We start from the raw sequence: 25331 nt of genomic DNA, 5'->3' as shown, positions 1-25331 counted from the left end.
TGGGGGGCTAATGGCTGACATGGGGGCATGATGGCTGACATGGTGGCATGATGGCTGACAATGGGGGCTGATGGATGGGGGCTGGTGGCTGACATGGGGGCATGATGGCTGACAATGGGGCGCTGATGGATGGGGGCTGAGGGCTGACATGGGGCATGATGGCTTACATGGGGGGCTGATATGGGGGCTGATGGCTGACATGGGGGGCTAATGGCTGACATGGGGGCTAATGGCTGACATAGGGGGCATGATGGCTGACATGGGGGGCTAATGGCTGACATGGGGGCATGATGGCTGACAATGGGGCGCTGATGGATGGGGGCTGATGGCTGACATGGGGGCATGATGGCTGACAATGGGGGCTGATGGATGGGGGCTGGTGGCTGACATGGGGGGGCTGATGGGTGTCATGGGAGCTGAAGGCTGACATGGGGGGCTGATGGGTTACATGGGAGCTGAAGGCTGACATGGGGGGCTGATCGGAGACATTGGGGGTCTGATCTGAGGTCTGATTAACATTGGGAGTCTGATTGGGGCTGTGAGCTGAGGTCTGATTAACATTGGGGGTCTGATTGCTGGTCTGACCTGAGGTGTAATGGAAAATATTTTTTTCTTATTATCTTCCTTTAAAACCTAGGTGTGTCTTATTGGGCGAAAAATATGGTAATATTACTGTAGCATGAATTTTTTACGTTTTCCATGATTTTCACCCGAAAGCCAAATATCTCGAACTTTGTGTGAGTAGTGTATATATGTGGTATCACTATAAACGTACTGACCCGGAGAATGAAGGGCACAGGTCAGTTTTACTGCATAGGGAACGCTGTTAACTGTGGTGGAATTGCATTTTCTGCCAATTCCAATCCATTTTGAATTTTTCTAGCTTCCCACTACATTGTATGCATTACAAAGTACAAGCCCTCATAAGTCTATGTGAAAGGGAAAAAAAATAAAAAAGTTATAGCTCCTGGAAGACAGGGAGTGAAAAACAAAAGAAAAAAAAAATCGAAAATGGCTGCGGCAGCAAGGGGTTAACAGTGTTTCTATTGTAACGTTTGGATGATTGTGGCATTAGTCATTCCTGCACTGTGATTCTGGTTGTGTGAACTCTATTACGTGGATTACGGTAGCGCCTGTGACGTCACACATCCCAGCATTATCCAGTTACTGCTAAAGCGGCTTTCCGATTGGTGCAGATTTTATATTAGGCGACATACGGGAGAAATGAGTGACAGTCTCGTGACGTCGTGGGTCATGCCACACCGCTGTCAGCGGAGGGGGCGTGTCTCTCGGCGTGGAATTTTCCATTCGTTCGTGTGCTCGGATATATTGCGGACTGATCCGAGAGCGGAGCGCCTTGTTGCCGGTGGACGTATAGCTATCCTGACCGTGTGTGCCAAGCATCATCCACCTCTATATAGCGCTAGCTGGGGAGAGGACGGGAGGGGTGTGCGGGACGTCGGGACGGGCGCTGATCTCTGTGCTTCGCGGCTGTGTCAGCCCCAGGTTCCCGCTTATGGCCAATTACATCCACCTCCCACCCGGTTCACCGGATGTGCCGCGCCTGGACCTCACCGTGCTGGAGAGCGCCTACCAGGAGGGGGCTCTGCGGCTGCTGAAGGAGCTGCGGCCGGAGTGGAAGGCGGAGGACGTTACCACCCAGGTAACTGGAGGGGGAGGCGGGGGGCACCACTATATGGATTTGGGGGGCAGCCGGTCCCTGCCCATGAGGGGTGCCCTGGCCTGTATGATTAGGGGTCTGTTGGTGCTCCCTTCGCAGTGAGAAGGGCGGGTCATTCATATGGTGCGGCAGCGGTTTGCTGGTGTCGGGGCCCCCAGTGTGTACAGGCTCCACACTTGCAGTCAGTGATAGGATAATAGGGCGAGGGGTGTCATCTTTTTTGGTGGTTCCCTGTTGGCTTTGTCATCACACGGTGACCCGGTTCCTGTACCCTCAGATTTGCGGGGGTTGATCATCCCTTGTGGGTGCGTACCGTCCAATGGTCGGCAGTATTGGGTCTTTTTTTCTCTGCAGGTAAGGCTACTTTCACACTGGCGTTGTTACTGGATCCGGCAGGGTCCAGCAAAGACGCCTCCGTTACTGATCATACAGCGTTCTGACCGGATCCAGTTGTATGAACGCCATTGAAAGCCAATAGGGGACGGATCCGTTTTCTATTGTGTCAGAGAACACTGATCCGTCCCCATTGTCTTGCATGGGGGGGGGTCATGCCGGATCCGTCTTGCTCCACATCCTAGGACGGAAAGCAAAATACATGTTGCGGTTTGCTCTCTGGTATGGGAATGCATTCCGTTTAGTTTTGTCCCCGTTGACGATGAATGGGGACAAAACTGAAGCGTTTTTTTTCTGGTATTGAGACTGACGGATCTCAATACCTGAAAACTTAGGCCGAATGCACACGGCCATGAACGGTCCGTGGTATCCCGGCCTGGATTCCCGCTGACAGCAGGAGCGCACGGCGTCGTTGGTTGCTATGACGCTGTGCGCTCCTGCTGTCAGCAGGAATCCAGGCCGGGATACCACAGACCGTTCGCGGCCGTGTGCATTCCCCTTAAAGGGGTATTCCCATCACAGTGATCACTGTTTAATCTGTTAATGATGTGCCAGTGATCATGTTTGTAAATATATTGTATTGGCAAATTCCCACCCTTCTTGATAAAATTCTTTCGCTCCTACCTCATTGTATCCTATAGCTACAGCCACCGCTCGCCTCCTGCATTCATGGGCTGCGCTTGCGCAGAAGACACTTTACTTTCACCCAGCCGGCCGCTCATTGCAGTCCTAAATACGCACGCTGCCGCACAAGGCTTATTTCTTCAGTGCTGCGTCTTGTACAGAGCTGCGCATGCCCTGTATGCAGCGTGGCTCTGTATGAGACGTGGCACTGAATAAATGAGCTTTCCGTGGCAGTGTGGGCTCTCAGGACTGGGGGGAAAAAAATGTCTTCTGCGCAAGTGCGGCCCAGGGATTCGCGAGAGAAGCGGCAGCCATAGGAGACACATGAACGAGCACGCAAGAAGTGTGATGTCATAAGGAGGCGTGGCCGGCGTCACTCAAATTGCCTAAGCCCGCCCCCAGCCTTAGCACCAGGAAGTGAACAGCAGAGCTGGCTGCAGGTGAGGACGAATTGGCAAGATGGGAATACCCCTTTAAACGCTAGTGTGAAAGTGGCCTAAGACACCCTCCTGCATTAGGAAGCTTGTACCGATGTTGGACTATAACTCCAGTCATCCGCACTCGCTATTCACTAGGCACAGAGATGCAGGCCTACTATTTTCCTGCAAATTTGGTTACTCTTCTGTCCAGTAGAAATGAATGGTGGATGACCAGTCACATGACTCTTTTCATCTGGCGTCCTGCTACTAAGGAGCCACCTTCAGAAGCCACCAGTGGTCAGTTCCGAGCCCTGTAGTCGTAGTCCGTTTTCGGTGCAGTCTTTTCTGTTTCTTGGACGCTGGGTCACATGGCCATTGCAGCTTGCCGTATTGCTACTGGATGTGGTGCCGGCATATCACCGTGCTGCTGCCTGCACAATCTCCAGTCTCTCCTCTAAGCCATGAGCTGCAGGGGATGGATCCGGTGGGCCCCCGGCCCAGCTCTATCTGATGCATCCAGGTGGGTGCCATATGGTTATATTGACTGCTTGTCAGCCCTATGTGTGGGGTCTCCAGTTTACAGCAGCCCTGTTCTTGTCCAGTTGTCGGCCCTCCAGCTTGCCTATCAGGTTGCCCATTGTTTCCTTTCCTGAGGCAGATTGTCCTTTCTTTGCAGATGTGCCGTAAAGGGATTTGCTCAGGGATCGCTATATGAAGTTCGGGCTATTATTATTTGAAAGCACCATTAATTCCATGGCGCTGTACATCTATGAGCATGAACTTGGTAACGAACGGGTACAGAGAAGGCCCTGACCGTGAGAGCTTTCAATCTACTAGGGGAAGGGTACAGTAGGTGAGGGTAAAAGCTGCCCATCTGGCTGTGTGGTGGCATCATGCCCATTGCAGGTAGTAGACTTTCCTGAAGAGGTGGGTTTTCAGGTTTCTTTTAAAGGTTTGCATGTGGGGTAGTGAGTTCCAGAATATGGGGATGCATGTGAGAAATCTTGTAGATGATTGTGTTGTGAGGATTGGAGATCACAGGTGGCGTTGTATTGGGAAAGCAGGTCAGATATGTAAGCAGGGGACAGTGTGTGGACGGCCTTGTAGTTGGAGTTTTAAGCTGAATCTATTGGCAGAGGGGGAGGTATAGGAGGAACAAGGGGAAAGGTGGATTAAGCGGGCTACAGAGTTGAAAATAGATTGGAGAAGTGCGAGAGTGCCAAATGGGAGACCACCGAGGATGTTGTGGTAGTTGACTTGGGCATGCACTAGCATTTTGGTTGATTCAGAGGTGAGGTAGGAGCAGATACAAGTGATATTCTTTAGTTGAATTCTGCCAGTGGTGGTGAGGGTTTGGATTTGTGGCTTGCAGGGCAGAATAAAATGTTATCCAAAATCGGCAGACCTGTGAGACTGGAGAAAGTGTATAGATAGATCTGGCAGTGGGGCTGAGTGACTTGGGAGAGCAGAGCTAATGCAGTGTAACTTGCGTACGGTGATTGGGAACTCATAATATTTACTGTAAACAGAAAAAAGATTCAGATTTGTCCAGAGCAGAATGCATCCAAATCTACCGTCCATAATCTGGAGATTAAGGTGGCAAGCTTTTCTTCAGTGATGGTGGTAAATTGGGTTATGTGGGAAGAGCACTGAGTAGTTGTGTAGAGGGGTAGTGGAGGTTGTTGGCTGAAGCTTTTATAGATGGGGTCATTTATCAAACTGGTGTAAAGTAGAACTGGTCTAATTCCCCATAGCAACCAATCGGATTCCACCTTTCATTTTCCCAAGGAGCTGTCCAAAATCAAAGGTGGAATCTGGTTGCTATGGGCATCTAAACCAGTTCTACTGTACACCAATTTAATTAATCTCCCCAAAAGTCTTTAGCTCAGATTAGGGATGTTGGAGGAGGCATTCGGGGACAGAGTAGAGATTTAAAGGTATTAAACAATTGTTTGGGCTTGCGGGAAAGACATGTTAGAGTAGTGAAGTAGTCCTGTTTAGAAGAGGTGAGAGCAGCTTGTTTGTAGGTGAAGAAGGCTTCCTTGGAGTGGGACTTTTTCCAGCATCGTTCTGCAACTCTGAAAGCTGGCATTATGGTAAGGTATAGTGGACAGTGGGAGAGAGAGTCGGGTATGTGAATGAGGTTCCTGTGAGGGGGTCCTTGTTTATGGATTGGAGGGTCAGTTAAGGAGAAAGTGGTTGAGAAGGCAAGAAGAGAGTAGGAGAGTTTGAGAGATTAGATAGTGAGCAGAGGTGGTGAAGACAAGGTCTAGTGTGTCTTTCATTGTGGGTGGCTCTGGAAGATCATTGTGGGTGGCTCTGGAAGATCATTGTGGGTGGCTCTGGAAGATCATTGTGGGAGGCAAAAGGAGGAAGTAAGAGATGTTTGGAGGTAGTTGAATTGAGTGTCAATAGGGATTTTGAAATCCCCCATGATGATGGTTGGGGATGTTGACAGAGAGGAAGTGTAGAAGCCAGATATTGAAGTAGTCAATAAAGGCAGTAGCAGGCTCTGGATGGTAGATGACTGCTTATTTGGAGGTTCGAGGGAGAGTAGATGTGGACAGAGTGAATTTCAAAAGGGAGGTTGAGGAAGGGTGGAGATGGGTTGAAGGAGCAGTTACCTGATAGGAGGAGGACAACACTACCACCATGTTTGTCTGGATGGGAAGTGTGGGTAAACTGGAGTTTTCCATATTAGTGTGGCAGGGGAGGTGGTGTCTGTAGGGGTCGGTTATATCTCTACGGGCAGCACGGTGGCTCAGTGGTTAGCACTGGTGCCTTGCAGAGCTGGGGTCCAAGGTTCGAATCCGACCAAGGACAACATCTGCATGGAGTTTGTATGTGGGCTTTCTCTGGGTACTCCGGTTTCCTCCCACACTCCAAAGACCTACTGATAGGGACCTTAGATTGTGAGCCCCACTGGGGATAGTTTGGATGCTAATGTCTGTAAAGTGCTACGGAATATAGTACGTGCATTAACTAAATAAAAATAAATATCTCTGAGACCAAGGAAGATAGGTTTTTGGGAAATAAAGGTCATGGATGTAGGAAAGCCTATTGCAAATGGAATATCGGTTCCATAATCCCCTGGACAGAGATACTGGCCGCTTTCACATGAGTGATGGCAAGTGAGTAGGATAGGGAGGTGGCTGAGCGTGTTCAGAGGGGAAAGTTTTAATGCTCAGGGCTCATGCACACGACTGTATGTTCAGTCTGCATCTTTTGCGGATCGGATGGTGACCCATTCATTTCAGTAGGGCCACAAAAGATACAGACAAGATGTCTTGTGTGGCTGCATTATTTTAGGCACTCATGAAGTTAAACCTATGAACTCCTCATCTGAGTGATGCGGTGAGGGCCGGGTGCATCCTTGTGGTTTGCTTGTGATCTGAATCTTCTGCCTAATGTGACTCGAAGAATGTCCAGCACAGCTTCAGTCATCCTACGAACCTGAATTCCTGAAATACTCGTCCAGAATCTGTAATGGGGGAATCCCTGCTCTGAGAATTGCACCCACAGTCTTCATCCAGCCGAATACAGTCTGTGGTTCCCTGTTATCAGCCATCTCAGGTTAGGGGAAGGCAGTGACTGCAGGTCAGAGGAGTATAAGCCTCCAGTGTGTGCGCCTTGTATATTAGGAGCCGGTTTGGCCGGCTGGTGGAGGTACTAGTGACTTGTCTGCTGTCATTAGTAACTGAGAATACAGATTCGCAGACCATTGCTGATGTGTGCGCTGCGAGAAGTGACCGCTCCTCAATACAGCCTGTCACTTATTTCAATGGAAAGCAGCACTTGCTTTTTTTCCCCCACATGGTAAAAAGGAGCAGCAATTCTGTCTTGGGGCAGAATCTGCTCTGAATTTCCTATTGAAATAACTAGGAAGCTGAAAAAACCCCAGCATAAGTCCATGCGTTTTATGAGCATTTTCTGCGCTTTCTTTTGGTGCAGATCTGCCTAAAAACCTCGGAGAAAATTCAGCCTTGCAATGAATCAAAAACGGCTCATATTCTGTGCTGCTTTTTATTTTTTTTTATTTTTATATAGTTGTGTGAACTGGCCTTGATATAAACTGCCTGGATGCCAGACTTGTACCTGAATTGATACATTGTAACAAACCCTCTACTGTAAGAAGCACTCGGTAAGAATGTGTTCAGTGAATGTTTCTATTTACTGGGAACAAAGGCCTTGAGAATGCTGAGGAACGGAGAAGAAGCTTTATTTGCAGGAGATGGGACAATCCATTACATAAGTAACTTATTGTTCCCTCACTATTTGTCATTTGAGCCGTGTCCTCATCTGCTCCTTCCTCTGCTCTCCACTAGTTGTATCCTGCATTGATCCTGAGTTATATCCTGTATTAAAGGGCTTCTGTCACCTCACTAAACTTTTTTTTTTTTTTTTGTGTACTTCTAATCCCTATACTGCGATTTATCCATACATAATGTAATTAATCATTTTGGTTCAGTAGATACTGCAAAAAACATACTTTTATAATATGCAAATTACCTGTCTACCAGCAAGTAGGGCGGCTACTTGCTGGTAGCAGCCGAATCCTCCTCTCATAAAGACGCCCCCTCCTCATGTTGATTGACAGGGCCAGCGGACGCGCTCGTTCTCTGCTGGCCCTGTCTGCATTCAAAATCTGGCGCCTGCGCCGTACCTGTCTTGCGCAGGCGCACTGAGGGGAGGATGCTCGCTCGGCCGCTCCTTCCTCAGTGCGCCTGCGCCGGGTGTAGATGTGACGTCACCGGTGCAGGCGCATTGAGGATGGAGCGTCCTCCCCTCAGTGCGCCTGCGCCGACTCAAGACAGGTACAGCGCCGGCACCAGATTTTGAATGCAGACAGGGCCAGCAGAGTGAGCGCGTCCGCTGGCCCTGTCAATCAACATGCGGAGGGGCCGTCTTTATGAGAGGAGGATGCGGCTGCTACCAGCAAGTAGCCGCCCTACTTGCTGGTAGACAGGTAATTTGCATATTATAAAAGTACGTTTTTTGCAGTATCTACTGAACCAAAATGATTAATTACATTATGTATGGATAAATCGCAGTATAGGGATTAGAAGTACACAAAAAAAGTTTAGTGGGGTGACAGAAGCCCTTTAAGCCACATTCACATGCCACTATTCTGCTGGAGGGGGGTCACTGTATACACATTACTTATCCTGTACTGATCCTGAGTTACATCCTGTATTATATTCCAGAGCTGTACTCACTATTCTACTGGTTATTATAGTAAAGAGTCAGCAGGTTTGCAAACAGACCCCTAACACTGATGAGCTCCTTTAGTTCAGAAGAGACCCTGGTAGAAAGATTGCTTTTTCCAGAATACAAATTACACTTGCTGTGCAGATGCTGAACAAGCAGAGATTATTGGGAGATTTCAGCTCTGAACCTGTAGAATATTGAGCATGTGTAACACTGAATGCGATGATGCACTTGGAGACCTGACACCACGTGAAGCCACACCTGAACCTACCTGCTGTTTCCGATTATATGGGTTTCCTGTGTTTCTTCTTAACCCCTACAGCATTATCGAGGTGTTGCCCTGATGTCCCTATGATCTATAAGGGCTCTTTCACACAAGCTGATCCTGTGCAGGTAATCCGCTGTGTGAAAGAGGGCAAAGCCCCGTTCTGGACAGCAGAGGCACTGAGCATTATCACTGTGATTTTGTAGTAAAAACATCCCAGAGAGGCACGGACCATTATCAATCATGTTAATGCTCCGTGTCTCTGCTCTCCAGAGCGCAGCTTGGCTCTTTCAAGCAGCAGATTACCCGCGCGGGATCCGCTCGTGTGAAAGAGCCCTAAATCATCCGGTTGCGGCTGGGTTTATTGCTCGCTCACGTAACCTCTCTGCCGCGCTCATAACTGCTTGTTCCTGGTGATTTCTTAAACTTGGGATTACACATTCAATAGCTGAGCAATCATTCAGCCGACAGCTTTCTAACCCGACTGCCATGTATCGGACCCTCAGTTACTGTGCATTTAAGTGTAAGGTGCTACTACCCGTTATCAGCCATTTTGGCGCAGGGACGCTGGCTGTAAAACAAGTAAGTACAACTGATTGTTCCCCGTTATCAGTGGGGACAGTGACTGTATTTTTCCGGTTTCCATTTCAGTGATGGTTTGTGCTCTCGTTTCAGGTCTTTACAGATGGAATTACCAATAAGCTGGTTGGCTGCTATGTTAGAGACGCTATGGAGGACGTTGTCCTGGTGCGAATTTATGGAAATAAGACCGAGCTGCTTGTGGACCGCGATCAGGAATTAAAGAGTTTTCGGGTTCTACAATCCCACGGCTGTGCCCCCAAACTGTACTGCACGTTCAATAACGGCCTGTGCTATCAGTTCATGCAGGGAGCGGCGCTTGATCCAGAGCATGTCTGCAATCCTAAAATATACCGGTATGGAAAAGATCATGTTCCCAGAGAATGTATTAAAGGGGAAAGCAGATTAAATTGTGTGTTAAAGTGGACCTATCGCTGACTGGGAGAGGTGCCTCTCTCTCCCAATCCACAATTTCCTGTAACCGTTTAAGTAATCTAATGGTTTCTGGAATTATCTGGGCGTTTAGGAGAGGGGGCTGCTTGGACAGTGTCACAGCATCGAAGATCACTTCCACTTGAGCACTGAGTGTCAGACACTACCACCTTGGCTAAACATGGCCACCTTTTGCATATTGGGTGCTGGAGTTGCATGTTTTGATAATTTGGATGGGGGTTTGGGTCTAGAGCACCAGATTACTTGCGCTATTGAGGAAGGTAGACAGATATAAAAGTTTGTCCAGCTGACAAACTGTTGCAGGTTCACAAGTGTGTACTGTACAGAACCGGGGCTGTATGAGCTGCTGCGGGGTCACTAATGGTGTACTATATACAGGGCTGTATGAGCTGCTGCGGGGTCACTAATGTGTGCAGAGGTCGCAATAACGCCTGTACAAGCGTCATAGATGCCTGTTCAGGCCATTTTACTCCCTGGAAAAAGTCTAAGGCCTCTTTCACACGAGCGTGATGGATTAGGTCCGGATGCATCCAGGGTGCGCTCAGTGAAACTCGCACCATTTTGCAAGCAAGTTCAGTCAGTTTTGTCTGCGATTGCGTTCAGTTTTTTCCGCGCCGGTGCAATGCGTTTTTCATGCGCGTGATAAAAAACGGAAGGTTTACAAACAACATCTCTTAGCAAATATCAGTGAAAAACGCATCGCACCCGCACTTGCTTGTGGATGCAATGCGTTTTTCACGCAGCCCCATTCACTTCTATGGAGCCAGGGCAGCGTGAAAAACGCAGAATATAGAACATGCTGTGATTTTCACGCAAGGCAGAACTGATGCGTGAAAAACGCTCATGTACACAGACCCATTGAAATAAATGGGTCAGGATTCAGTGCGGGTGCCATGCGTTCACGTCACGCATTGCACCCGCGCGGAAAACTTGCTCGTGTGAAAGGGGCCTAAGGCGTACCGATACGCCTTAGGCCTCTTTCATACGGGCGTTGCGGGAACACCCGCGATTTTTCCGTGCGAGTGCAAAACATTGTAATGCGTTTTGCACTCGCGTGAGAAAAATCACGCATGTTTGGTACCCAAATCCGAACTTCTTCACAGAAGTTCGGATTAGGTGTTGTGTAGATGTTATTATTTTCCCTTATAACCTGGTTATAAGGGAAAATAATAGCATTCTGAATACAGAATGCTTAGTAGGTGATCAATTGAGGGTTAAAATAAAAATAAAAAAATTAACTCCCCTTCTCCTCTTGTTGCGTAGTTCCCGGTCTCTTCTTTACTTCTTTAATGATGAGCTGTGGGCTAAAGGACCTTTGGTGACGTCAGATCACATGCTCCATAACCATGGTAAAAGATCATGTGACGTACCATGTGATGACCGGAGTGACGTCATCAAAGGTCCTTGACCTATAATTGATGCTCACCACAGGTCCTATTCAGTAAAGGGGACAGAAGGAGATGCAGTCATCGCGAACAAGTGGACTAAGGTGAGTTAAATGATTTAAAAAAATAATAATTTTAACCCCTCCAGCCCTATTGTACTATGCATTCTGTATTCAGAATGCTATTATTTTCCCTTATAACCATGTTATAAGGGAAAATAATAATGATCGGGTCTCCATCCCGATCGTCTGCTAGCAACCGTGCGTGAAAATCGCACCCCATCCGCACTTGCTTGCGGATGCTTGCGATTTTCACGCAACCCCATTCATTTCTATGGGGCTTGCGTTACGTGAAAAACGCACAAAGAGGAGCATGCTGCGATTTTCACGCAACTCATAAGTGATGCGTGAAAATCACCGCTCATGTGAACAGCCCCATAGAAATGAATGGGTGCGGATTCCGTGCGGATACCTCCCGCAACGCATCCGCGCGGAAAACTCGCTCGTGTGAAAGGGGCCTTAGACTTAGTGAACGGCACAGGCAGCGCAGCGATGCTGCTGCCTGAAACAACCAATAACAAGGCTCCTTACAGTAACTTATGGCACACCACTCTGAAGGGAGGAAGGAGGCGTGCGATCCTCACTGGCAGGGTAAGTGGCCTTGTTGTGAAATTTAGTGGGAGTCCCGGATCGGAGCACCTTGTTTTCCTCTCTAATGATGAGTCTGAAGCGCTCAGCCGAGCGCTGTCTCTCCTCCCTGCTGGGTGTGGTAGTGAAGATGGCCTCAATAGAAGGTCTAGGGGACCGTCCTCACTACCGCGCTTAGCAGTGAGGAAAGTGGCTGAGCGCTTCAGACTCCTGCTTATAGAAGTTAGCAGGGGTCTCAGCGCTGGACACGCCAACAGGAGACCTCCATAACTGACAGACCTGTCACCTGTAGACCTCTACCTAGGTCACCTGTCAGCTTTCTTATGAATCCATCAAGGATTTATTGCAGCATGTTCCATCAGACGCTGAACTAGACATATTGTTTGCTATAAAGACTTCTTCTGTAATGCGGAGCCGCATGGCGGCACGTGGTGCTACAAGGACTGCATGTGGCCATTTACAGCCTCCAGGACATACAGTCCCTCTGCCAAGTGCATGAAGTCTTCGATATAAAATTGTATAATCCAATAACCACAGCGGTGGTGGCAATTTTGTGGCATGAGATAGGGCAACAGGGTCATGGAAGACGAACTCCCCTTTATAGCAAGATCAAGCATAACAAAATGACAGCCTCTAGATCAGGGATAAGCAACCTCCGGAACTCCAGCTGTTCTGAAACTACAACTCCCAGTATCCTCCTTTCACTTCTTTGGGAGTTACAAGAACAGCTGAGCAAGTGTGCATGCTGGGTGTTGTAGTTTCACAGCAGCGCTGGAGTGCCAAAGGTTGCTGCTCCCTAGATCAGTGGTTATCACTGTGTGATGACATCATCCAGATCCGCAACATGACTGTGGCGGTGCAAGGTATGTGCCCGGGTCTTTCACTTGTGCCCTTGGCACCAGCATGCACCACCATCCATTGTACCTGTGTCCTGCTCCGCCAGTGCCTCAGGTCTCTTCAGAGTCTACCAACAGCCCCGGTGACACCGACATACCCACCTGAGAGCTCATCTACAAGGACGTAACTTTGGAGGGCAGCAATGGCCACGTGATGGATGGCATACCCCAGTAACCAGCGGCACAGAAACAGCAGCAAAAATTAAAGGGATTCTCCCAAGATCAACACTTATTTACCTATCCATACTTGACCCAGAGAACACTAGACCATGGTAACCAAGGTGGGACCCCCAGCGATCATGTACTTGAAGGGGACATGTCTGTTTTAGTAACGACTTGCATTTCCCATGCAATAACAATTCTGGGGAGTCAATTCTTGTGACTCTATATTGTACTATTCCTCTATTATTCCCACTAGAACTTATAAATTAATTGCTAGTAGTCTGCAATAAGGGTCCAGCTGGATGTTACCTGTTGACAGCACTGATTGAATAATGTCAGGCTGTGCAGGGACACCCCCATCTGGACCTTCACTGAAAACTGCCAGCAAGCAACAACGGGTGAGAAATATCGATCTTAGGACACCTTTTAAGTAAACCTCATAAAATCACTGCAGCAGTCACCTCAGTGGTACCGACCCCTCAGCGCAACAGTCACCTCAGTGGTACCGACCCCTCAGCGCAACAGTGACCTCAGCTAAATTTTCAATTGTCTAAATTTGCTATTTATGCATGGAAGACGGTTCTCGAATACTGGTAATGGTTTCCCTGCATAAATGGCAACCCCTTATTGTTATGTAGGCCTTCGTATTAGCTATTTGAATTACTGTAACTTTTGTACTCCTCATCGGCTAAAAATACTCCTCAAAAATGGTAAGAGGAGTATTTTTACTCTTCCAGAAAAAATGTAGCGCGACCTCTGTGTGCTATATACAGGGCTGTATGAGCTGCTGCGGGGTCACTAATGTGTGCTATATACAGGACTGTATGAGCTGCTGCGGGGTCACTAATGTGTGCTATATACAGGGCTATATGAGCTGCTGCGGGGGCCATAATGTGTGCTATATACAGGGCTATATGAGCTGCTGCGGGGGCCATAATGTGTGCTATATACAGGGCTATATGAGCTGCTGCGGGGGCCATAATGTGTGCTATATACAGGGCTATATGAGCTGCTGCAGGGGCACTAGTGTCGGCTGTATATATTTAGAGCAGAGCTGCTGCGGGGTCTCTAGTGTGTGCTGTATATATTCAGGGCTGTGTGAGCTGCTCTGTGGTCACTGGTCTGTGCTGTATATATTCATGGCTGCGTCACTGGTCAGGGCTTTGTGAGCTGCTATGGCGTCACTGGTCTGTGCTGTATATATTCAGGGCTGTGTGAGATGCTATGGCGTCACTGGTCTGTGCTGTATATATTAATGGCTGCGTCACTGGTCAGGGCGTTGTGAGCTGCTTTGGCGTCACTGGTCTGTGCTGTATATATTCAGGGCTGTGTGAGCTGCTGTGGGGTCACTGGTGTGTTGTGTGTATATATTCAGGGCTGTGGGGTCACTGGTGTGTTGTGTATATATTCAGGGCTGTGGGGTCACTAGTGTATACTGTATAAATTCAGGGCTGTGTGAGCTGCTACGGGGTCACTGGTGTGTTGTATATATTCAGGGCTGTGGGGTCACCGGTGTTTGCTGTATATATTCAGGGCTGTGTGAGCTGCTGTGGGGTCACTGGTGTGTTGTATATATTCAGGGCTGTGGGGTCACTGGTGTGTTGTATACAGGGCTTTAGGAGGTGCTGCAGGAACAGTGTCTGGTCTGCGGAGCACACCCATCTCTTCTCGTGCCTGCTTCCTCTGTAGTGCCTGATGCCTGTGCCCCTCCTTCCTGAAGGTGACAGCATTAATTCATCCAGTGCTTATGCGGGACATTTTAGCTGCTAAGAGGCTTTCGGTGGCTCAATGCTGCGCTTCAGTCTGGTCACATTTGCAGCACACTTATGGAATCGGCCCATGATCTACCTTATTAATCCTCAGAACCTGTCTGCAAGGTTTCCTATCTTTCAGGAACAGTACGTGATGTACTTCTAGAAATTAGTCCTGGGGATTGGGTGGGGCAACACTTTGCTTTTAAGTGGAAAGAAATGATAGTGTTCAGATACACCGGTTCTATTAGGTATTCTATAACCATCCGTATCCGCCTGACCGCAGGCAGTGCTGGGAATGTGCGCACCCTGAGACAACTACTATTGGTGTACTTGGCTGGTACCGGGGTAAATGATTATTTAACCAATCATTAGTAACAGGAGTCGTCCCGGAAGATTGGAAATTGGCAAATGTCGTGCCCATTCACAAGAAAGGTAGTAGGGAGGAATCGAGCAACTATAGACCAGTGAGTCTGACATCAATAGTAGGCAAATTAATGGAAACCCTATTAAAGGATAGGATTGTGGAACATCTAAAATCCCTTGGATTGCAAGATGAAAAACAACATGGGTTTACTTCAGGGAGATCATGTCAAACAAATCTTATAGATTTTTTTGACTGGGTGACTAAAATAATAGACGGTGGAGGTGCAGTAGACATCGCATATCTAGATTTTAGTAAGGCTTTTGACACTGTCCCACATAGAAGACTTACCAATAAACTGCAGTCATTGAGCATGGACTCCCATATTGTTGAGTGGATTAGGCAGTGGCTGAGTGACAGACAACAGAGGGTTGTAGTCAATGGAGAACATTCAAAACAAGGTCATGTTACCAGTGGGGTTCCACAGGGATCTGTACTGGGACCAATTTTGTTTAATATCTTCATAAGTGATATTGCAAAAGGCCTCCATGGGAAGGTGTGTCTTTTTGCTGATGACACAAAGATATGTAACAGGGTTGATGTTCCTGGAGGGAAACGCCAAATGGAAAAGGATTTAGGAAAACTAGAAGAATGGTCAGAACTCTGGCAACTGAAATTTAATGTGGATAAGTGCAAGATAATGCACCTGGGGCGTAAAAACCCAAGGGCAGAATATAGAATATTTGACACAGTCCTGACCTCAGTATCTGAGGAAAGGGATTTAGGAGTAATTATTTCAGAAGACTTAAAGGTAGGAAGACAATGTAATAGAGCAGCTTGAAATGCCAGCAGACTGCTTGGATGTATAGGGAGAGGTATAAGCAGTAGAAAGAGTGAAGTGCTTATGCCGCTGTACAGAACACTGGTGAGACCTCACTTGGAGTATTGTGCGCAGTACTGGAGGCCATATCTCCAGAAGGATATTGATACTTTGGAGAGAGTTCAGAGAAGAGCTACTAAACTAGTACATGGATTGCAGGATAAAACTTACCAGGAAAGGTTAAAGGACCTCAACATGTATAGCTTGGAAGAAAGAAGAGACAGAGGGGATATGATAGAAACTTTTAAATACATAAAGGGAATCAACTCGGTAAAGGAGGAGAGCATATTTAAAAGAAGAAAAACTACCACAAGAGGACACAGTTTTAAATTAGAGGGGCAAAGGTTTAAAAGTAATATAAGGAAGTATTACTTTACTGAGAGAGTAGTGGATGCATGGAATAGCCTTCCTGCAGAAGTGGTAGCTGCAAATACAGTAAAGGGGTTTAAGCGTGCATGGGATAGGCATATGGCTATCCTTCATATAAGATAGGGCCAGGGGCTATCCATGGTACTCAGTATATTGGGCAGACTAGATGGGCCAAATGGTTCTTATCTGCCGACACATTCTATGTTTCTATGTTACACCACCTTATACTACATGCTGTCGGCCTTTATCATGGGGTCATGGATTAACTGATTTTCTCTGGGGGTCAGTGTGACACTTTGTCTTGCAGCAGTTTGTCACCCTTTTAGCGTCTCCCTCCTTCCCATTGTGTAATCAGTTCTATAGATCGATTTTACGTTGTGTCCAGGTTACATTGTTTCTTGCCTTCTTTCCTTTCAGGCTCATAGCGCAACAGCTTGCCAAGGTGCACGCCATTCATGCACACAATGGCTGGATCCCAAAATCCAACCTATGGCTTAAAGTGAGAGCGTACTTCTCCCTTGTTCCCACGGAGTTCCCGAACCAGCTTGTCCATGACAGGTGAGGCATTGGCGCAATATCCAGCGTCCAGACTACAGAGATTCTGCAATTGTTTTTTATCAAAGGTTTTACACCCCTTTTGTGGCTTGGAAAAAAAAATCCCAAATTATGGCGCACACCGTATGCCATAATAAATTGCCACTTTTAGAGTTTCTTGCCACTTTACCGAAGTGTCGAGAAACAAAGCGGTTAAGTGCGGTCTGCCAGATTTATTATAACTTGCTCCTGTTTATTTCATAAGTTTTATAGCTAGTCTGCGGCAGCTGCTGGCTGGTGTATACTTGGGTTTCTGGCGCACACAGGACCAGAGATGTGACTCTTACTAAACTACGGTAGGTACATCATACTCCAGCGCAGGAGTCCTGATAAGTCTTAGTTCCTCACCATTTCAGGAGCTCCGCTTGCTGACAGAGAATGGGAACGGTCAGGCCAGGAGAGAGATTATAACAAACCCTCGTCTTCTGAATATAAAAAGATATAATGAAAATGATAAGGAATTGAAACTGTCTATTACAAAATTTGCGATGTACAGTGATTGGCTTAATTTAATTTTAATAACCTTTGCAAAAAGTCTCAATTGCAGGAATGAGGAGTGGCAAACAAAATATGTATGGCAGCACACTGTTGTACATGCAAACAAAAGAACTAGGGATTATTCTGGGTTACAGTGGTACTATACCTAAAAAATGGAAGCTCTTCTCGCACATTTTTTTTTTTGATCAACCGTATTCAGTATATTGGGCAGACTAGATGGGCCAAATGGTTCTCATCTGCCGACACATTCTATGTTTGTATGTGTCGTACCCATCTACAAACGTCAGGTTCCCATCTGCAGAAGCCACCTTAAAGGGGTATTCCCATCTTGCTACTTCATTCTCAATTGCTGCCAGCTCTGCTGTTCACTTCCTGGTTTCCTGCAGCTAAGGCTGGGCCGGCTTAGGCAGCTAGAGTGAAGGCCGGCCACACCTCCTTATGACATCACACAGAGCTGAGTCCTGCGTGCTAGTTTATGTGAATAGTAGGAGTCATCAGTCTGGCAGCCTGCAGTGTCTGTAAGGCCCCTCCCCCTGCTGGGGAATCGTCAGAGAGCCATGGGAAGTGAGCTCAGTGTACAGTAACATGTGGCTGTTCTGCAGTTTTACACACAATCTCTGATCTTTTACAAACCCATTCTGTGCATCAAAAACTTGAATTCCATATTATACATTAGCTCAAAAGCTTGACCAACCCCCCACCCACCAGCACTGATGCAGATTTGTTTCCATTACAGCTGTACTCCAGTTGTGTGTAAACCTTACACTATGTATCTTTATAGATGCATATACAGCTCAGCTACATGTGTCTTCTCCAGTCCCCTAACATCACTTTGGCTGAATGGCTTCATATACAGCTCTGCTACATCTGTCTGTTTATCTCTTCAACCAGCACTGTCAGAACAGCCGCATATTCAGCTCTGCTAAATCTGTTTCTCTCTTCCACCAACATTGATGCTGACCCGCCACATATACAGTTCTGCTACATCTGTCTATTCCAGGCATGGCCAACCTGAGGCTCTCCAGCTGTTGCAAAACTACAACTCCCAGCATGCTTAGACTGCCTACAGCAGGCGTGGCCAACTTGCAGCTCTCCAGCTGTTTTAAAACTACAACTCCCACCCTGCCCTGCTGTAGGCTGATAGGTGTAGACTGTCCGGGCATGATGGGAGTTGTAGTTTTGCAACAGCTGGAGAGCCTCAGGCTGGCCATCCCTGGCCTACAGCTATCAGTGTGCAGCAGGGCATGGTGGGAGTTGTAGTTTTACAACAGCTGGAGAGCCGCAGGTTGGTCATGCCTGGTCTATTCCCTTCCCCATTAGAACTATGGCTGAACAGCAGCATATTCAGCTCTGCTACATCCATCAGCCCCCCATGTGCCTCCATCAGCCCCCCCAATCGTTGGTGGAGCATGTAAAAATAATACTCACCTCTTATAAAGTAGTCTCCCGGTCCTCCGCTGGCTCTCAAACGCTGTCCGGACTCCTCTCTTCCTCCCACGAACTGTTCGGGTGCCCGCGCATGCGCTAAACTATCTTCCTTTGTGCTGCGTTGGAGCCGCGCATGCGCGGCTCTATTTTAGGTGCGGCTCGAAGTAAAATGGATCAGCGCATGCGCGGCCGCCTGGTGACGTCCGCGCTCCCTGTAAGAATGAGGCCGGCCACTGGATCACCAGGGTAAGCTCTTCGCAAGCGCGGCCGATGGATACGAGCGGTGGCCGTATCCATGGGCAGCTAATATCAACAATCGATTTGAATTATTCCGTTTTACAGAGAATAGGATTTTTTAAAGGCTATATATTTAGAAAAACATTCACTGGGGGGTATATAATTTAATCAAATAGTATCAAGAAGATGGGAATACCCCTTTAACACTAACAGAACTGCCTTTCCTGGGCCTAACCTAAGCCTACAATGTTCAGGGCGGTGTAGGAACCAGTGACATTTTATGTCTGAGGAATAACAGAAAATCCAAAATGTCCTTTCTTCTTTTTGATTATTTTTATCATCTTTCGGGCGCTATAATCAGTTGCCCATTGGTAGCTGTACTTGGCCATTATGGTGACGTTTTCTTTTCTTCCAGGTTTGTACGTGAAATCCCGAGCCGTCCGCTCCTAGAGCAGGAGTTGCTGTGGATGGAGACGACGCTGCCCAGACTGGGATCGCCGGTCGTCCTGTGTCACAATGACCTGCTCTGTAAAAACATCATCTACAATGCTAAGACAGGTAGGTGTCCGAGCAGTAAGTACACAACAGGCTTCTCATAGCCTCTTTTTCCATTTGTGTTTTTTTTTGGTAAGTAGGGAAATCTTTCATTGTGGGAGCCGTGGTTGATGTGATGAAACGTCCCTGTTCTCCACATTTACTGACTTCCCAGCTAAAGGGCCAGTGTCCAGTGCAAGTGAAGTCATTGGATGATGAAATGTTCGGCAGCTTTCTAATAGATTTTGGGGGAATTTATCAAAGGCTTTCTGAACGTTTTCTGCCATACCAATGTGGCAAGAGGCATGCAAATATATATATATTTTTTTCTTGGCATTTTTGGATGGGGTTGTGTGAGGGGCATGGCCTCTCACAGACCAATATATTTGCTCATTTCTGCCAGAAACTGGAACAAATTATAAATCTATGCCAGCTACTAGAAGCACAGACTGCCCGAAGATGCACAAAGTGTATTCATTTTTGGTGCTTCTTACTATAGCACAAATTTTTGTTTACAGTGATGTATGAAATGCTGCTCTTAATAAATCCCCCCCCCCCCCCCCTTTTGATGGTACCTCCATGTTTAGGTCATAGGTCCCTTCATAAGACGTCATTGGGACTCCTGATATGGGGTGATCCGTGCAGGGTCCTCTAAGTGAACATGATTACAACGTCTCCCACTGGACTTCCCTGAATGCAGGCTTTTCTGGACCTGCACTGGTTCACACTGCGATCTTGCTATACTGGAGGGTTAACGGCAGCTGCAGAAGATACCATCATTGTATATAGAGGGGTTAGACTCTGATAGAACAGATGTGACTGGATATTGTTTGCACTGTTGTATAGTTTTGTGCTGCAATCTCTATATACGGCCACTTCCGGAGTCTTGGCGCCATAGTTTTAAAGTGGAAATTCTAAATTTATACAGGACAGAAATATTCCCAGAGATTAAGGTCTTCTTTATGCCTGACATGATATTTATGTTCAGTCAGGACTAATGTATCCCTTCTGACATGTGTGTGACACTGCAAAGACACCGAAATGTAGGAAGGCCTCTACTGTGACCCAAGGGGCTCCATTCTAAGCTGCTGTAACGGATGTGACTGGTGTATAAGCCATGATACAGCAGAATTATGAATGCTGCTCTGAATGTGACTAGGGTATAAGATATGATGGGACTCTGGGACAGTGTGCAGCTGTAATAGTATTAGTTTATATCTTGAGTGAATTTAGCCACCAAATTGGTAATTTCCACTTTAAAACCGGTGTAGAGAAGAAAAATTGCCATTTTAGAATTTTTTTTTTTTAACCAATAAAGTTTTGTGTTGTAAAATGTGAGTGCCAAATTCTCTTCATCTGCCGCAGATTAGGTTTGCCATTGCTGCTGCCCTGTGGCGGCTCGCTCCATGATTCTTAAACCCACTGACTGGCGGTTTGTCGATCACATGTTCACTTGTGCCTCCCACATAGGAGTGAACGCATTCCCGGTAACTGCCTCATCAGTCTCTTTCTAGATCTTTTTGTATGTTTTTTTTTTTTTTTTTTTTTTTTAAGTGTAATTCTATGTAATTTATTATAGCAGAGATATAAACCACATAACATAGAAGTACCTAACTGTATGTCCAATAGACTGGAAAACAGGCACATTGGGGATTTGGGGCTGGACTGTGAATTTTACTAACACAATTGTGCTTATGAGGGTCAATCTGGCACCCCTGGTGTCTTCTCCTTTATGAACTTGCATGTTGTATTATTGAGCACATTGCTGGGTGTAGGACAGCTCTACCTATCCGTTTATGTGAATCCTGCTTATCTGGTCTGCTGCAGTACAGTACAAAACTTATATTTGCTTTTAAAGGACCACTGAACCACAAAACTACAGTATCGCCAAAGATAGTTGGATGCCGAACGCCAATATTAACCTATAATAAATAGTCACTTTGCATCCAACAAATATTTGCTGGGTCTTGCATCTGGCAAGTATTTTTATCTAATGTATTATGATTGGTGTTATGAAATAATGTTTTGGTTGCAGTACAGTAGACCTGTCTGCAGCAGCCTGCTTTGGACACCATAAAACCTGCAGTTGTAAGGAACATGAGCAACATATTGTAGAGAATCTCTAGTCCGTATACAGACAAAGCTGCATTAAACAAGGGCAGGGTCTGGTTTCCTGGAGCATTATAAACTGCTTCCCCAGCTCCTTGTGTGCACTTGGTGGTGGTGTTTTGTTTCACAGCAGGTCATAAAGTGAGACTGCTTTCTTACTGTTTGGCTTGTGGGCTGTTATGGCGGCATCTAGTGGACAACGTTAAAAATGCAGTTGTTTAATATGAAATAAACATTGGCAGCAGAATTTAAGAAGTTGGGCCAATATTTAGAATCTGCTGGTGATGGTGTGTGTGGACCCAGCCCTGCTTCATCCATAATTCCTCATCCTCTCTTCCTAGTTTTCCAGTACTACACTTGTACTTGGGCGCTGTTATTCTCCAGTTTTATAATTTTCGCAGCTCCAGCCCCACCAATGAGGCGTTATATTGCGTCCCTGTTATGTCGCTGCACCATGCCTCGCTTCCCCAGTTTGATACTCCCTTTCTTGTCTCTAGATGAGGCCCAGTTCATTGACTACGAATATTCCGGGTACAACTACCAGGCGTATGACATTGGGAATCACTTCAATGAGTTTGCAGGTACAGAGTTTTTCTTCTCTGCGTCCATCATGTGTTTGTAGGGGTGGCTGCTGACATGTCGTCCTTCTCACAAGGGGTAAACGAAGTGGATTACAGTCTGTATCCAGGGAGGGCGCTGCAGGTTCAGTGGTTACGAGCTTATCTGGAGGCCTACCAGGACTTCAAAGGCATCAAAACCGAAGTGTCTGAAATAGAGGTGGAGCGTCTCTACGTGCAGGTTAATCAGTTTGCTCTGGTAAGTGACATGTGAATGGGAGGGGGGGAAAACAACTATTGCCTGGCGGTTTTGCAGGGTACAGTCCTATTAAATATGGCGCATTTCTGGTTTCATATGTGTTCTCGTGTTTTCTCTACAGGCTTCTCACTACTTCTGGGGACTCTGGGCATTGATTCAAGCAAAATATTCCAAAATTGACTTTGACTTCTTGGGGTGAGTGTGGTTTAGTGTTGCACGGACTCCTGGTAGTGTTGTCCACTGTGGGTGCCGCAGCTGGTTATGTGACATCATATGACCCTTAGAAGGTCTGATAGCTGCCCTCTTACTGGTTTTATTGTGCTACTAAATCAATATCCCAACTTCAGCAGAATGTGGGCTAATAACAGAAAATTGACTGTGTATACACGGCATATCCAGATTTATATATCTTTCTAGCAGTCGAAGACGTGCTTTTCTGATACACAATCCCCTGCTTCCTTTCAAACATCTTGGGGGTAATATGGTGAAATTTTGTAGCCACCACTAAGGCGCTTTCTGCATACAGGTTTATTCACTTAAGTAAATGCTCCTATGAATCAGTATGACATAAGCTCCCACTTGTGGTGGCGTCAAGAAGCGGACTCTTGTCATGTACCTGTACAGAGAATCAGGAGCTATGTTTAAAAAAAAAATAAAAAAATACCTGATACAATTACAATCTCTATAAGGGTCCATTCACACGTCTGTCGTTCTGGGGCCGCAAAAGATGTGGACAGCACACGGTGTGCTGTCCACATCTGTAGTTCCGTTCTGCGGCTCCGCAAAAAAGATGGCGAAGGAAAGAAGAGGCTTTTCTGTCATAGGGCTGGCCATGTGCAGTCCGCAAAAATGCACACGGCCGGTATCCGTGTTTTGTGGATCGACAATTTGCAGACTGAAAACGCTTACGGATGTGTAAATGGACCCTAAAGATATAATAAATGAATCAGTATGGAATGTCGGACATAGAACATCGGGATGCTAAATGGTGGGGGATTGACTTCACTTTTCACATCTGAGGCTGACCCTTTCTCTCTCCCCTTCCCCCCTTTCCCTTCAGGTATGCAATTGTTCGGCTCAACCAATACTTTAAAATGAAGCCGGAGGTGATGGGGCTGGCTCTTCCTGAATAACCAAAGAAGATGGCAGACGGTTCTCCATGGATCTGTTGGCCACTTCCCTGGACTCTGCTGGGACCACACCACCAAAGAAGGCTCTGGACAGCGGGATTTCCATTAATGCCTTTTTTGTCAAAGCCTTTAATTTTCACCTAATGAGATGACTGGACACTTTATTTTGTTTTTTAATTTTAATATTTTAATTCTTATTTATGGCGTTACTTGATTTGTGTTTTTTGAAGCTGCCCCATGCCCAGGACTGATGTTCATGCTTCATATACTGTCAGTGTTGTCCCTGGGGAATCGCTTGTGGATTCCTCCTCCTGCATTTCACCCACTGGATTCTGCATATGGGGCCCCTTGTTTACTCTCTACATGTAAAATGTGAATGTATGTTGGAATGATGGTACATCCCATCCCAGTAACTGGAAGTATTCAGTACCTCATTATCTTTGTGGGTCAGCAGCCTGTACTGTGGCACAGCAGCAAAGCGAGATGTAATTTGGCCGCTGAATTACAGTTCGAATTGACGCACTTTACAGACATAAGTGCCTACTGGTCTTAGTGTCTGTTCATCAGTCTCGTCTGGCCGCCTATAGGTGGCGCTGTGAGAGTGACAAATGCATTGTATATATGTAATATAGGGCCAGGGGCCTAGTAGGACTCTAATAGTTGTGTGTCTGGATGTCGTCATCATGAATCTTGTGCATTTCTGCTGATCGCCTCATGGCCAGCAATTGTTCAGTAAGCAGGCTAGGCCAAAAATGCCTGCCCTTTATACCCGCGCCCCGATCGGTGTGTGAGATGTTTATACTGACATGATACTATACACAGAGCTGTGTATATTGGTGGGGCTACATGGGTAGTACTGTCACTTGTGACATTATTCGCCACCTCTTCCTTTATGGAAGCGTCCAGCAAAGCAGCAGGTTTCCCAGATTTCTTCTACTTTGATTGTAGAGCATGGAGTTTCTCAGTGGCTGATGGTGTGGGTTGCACAGGATGAAAAATTTGGGAAAGCTTGACTTTACAGAGGGTCGTTCAGCTTTCCCAAGCTCATTTTTGTGCATTGTTGCTCCAGCAGTGTAACGAGTTTCTCTGTTTGGGATCCAGCTTTTCCGGACTCTTAGATGCTCTGGAGCTGTGATGGTAGTCATATTGACTGTAAAGCTGCAGTGGATTAACCTTTGATGCACAACGGTTATACTTCGCAGTAGTTGGCTGCGGGAATGTGCTGTCGTCTCATGGCAGCAGTTGGCATGTAGCCCACACGCTTACATGGGGCAATGTAGGGAACCACACTGCTAAAACTGTTGCACTAGAGCACTTTTTTGCATTTAAAAGGTTGAACACAAGAGACCTGTTTGATACCATTCTTGCATGCAGTGGTGAGGACGGTGCGGCGCTGTGTTAGTACCCTGGCTCGTCTTTCCTCCTGTTTTTTTACTGTAGTCGGGGATCTTATTGCCTTTTCAGTGTCTCAATGAAGGTTGAAATATGACATTATGGACAAAACGGGTGCGATACGTTTGGTGCTGCCGCATGTAGCATATTGTACATACAGAGCCAGTGTAAATGACACTTTGTAAATTGTAGATGGATGATTTGTCACTGCTGCTTTGTAACTCCTGCCCTTTTGTAACTCTTCCCTTCTGTCATCGTCTGCACTCGCTACAGGAACCGTGGCTGAACCAGTTGGATCTTTTGGAAATGTATTTTTCCCTAGATGTAAGCACTTTACTTATTGTACATGGCAATAAGTGACAGCAGCACTGTTCCTGCACTGCAGATCGGCTGCAAATAGAACTGTGAAATCTATACAACTTCTGAGTGGTCCATAATAAAGAGCAACCCTGTTCATTACTGTATGTGTGACTGGTCTCATTGGACAGTAACCCCTGTCTGCACCTCTCTGACCTGC

General features: G+C 46.7%; 1 protein-coding gene across 1 annotated transcript; it reads left to right on the top strand.

Moving 5' to 3' along the window:
• Positions 1 to 1277: 1277 nt before the first annotated feature.
• On the top strand, positions 1278 to 25274 carry ETNK1 (ethanolamine kinase 1). The gene is made up of 8 exons (XM_040437590.1): positions 1278 to 1663; positions 9266 to 9525; positions 16494 to 16634; positions 19249 to 19391; positions 21974 to 22057; positions 22132 to 22292; positions 22414 to 22487; positions 23353 to 25274. Exons 1-8 carry the CDS (start codon positions 1517 to 1519, stop codon positions 23423 to 23425), a joined length of 1083 nt encoding a protein of 360 aa, XP_040293524.1. The 5' UTR covers positions 1278 to 1516; the 3' UTR covers positions 23426 to 25274.
• Positions 25275 to 25331: the final 57 nt, after the last annotated feature.

This window comes from Bufo bufo, chromosome 1 (assembly GCF_905171765.1).
Source record: "Bufo bufo chromosome 1, aBufBuf1.1, whole genome shotgun sequence".
Lineage (NCBI taxonomy): Eukaryota > Metazoa > Chordata > Amphibia > Anura > Bufonidae > Bufo > Bufo bufo.
Note: the sequence above shows the minus strand (reverse complement) of the source record. Positions and strands in the feature narration are given on the sequence as shown.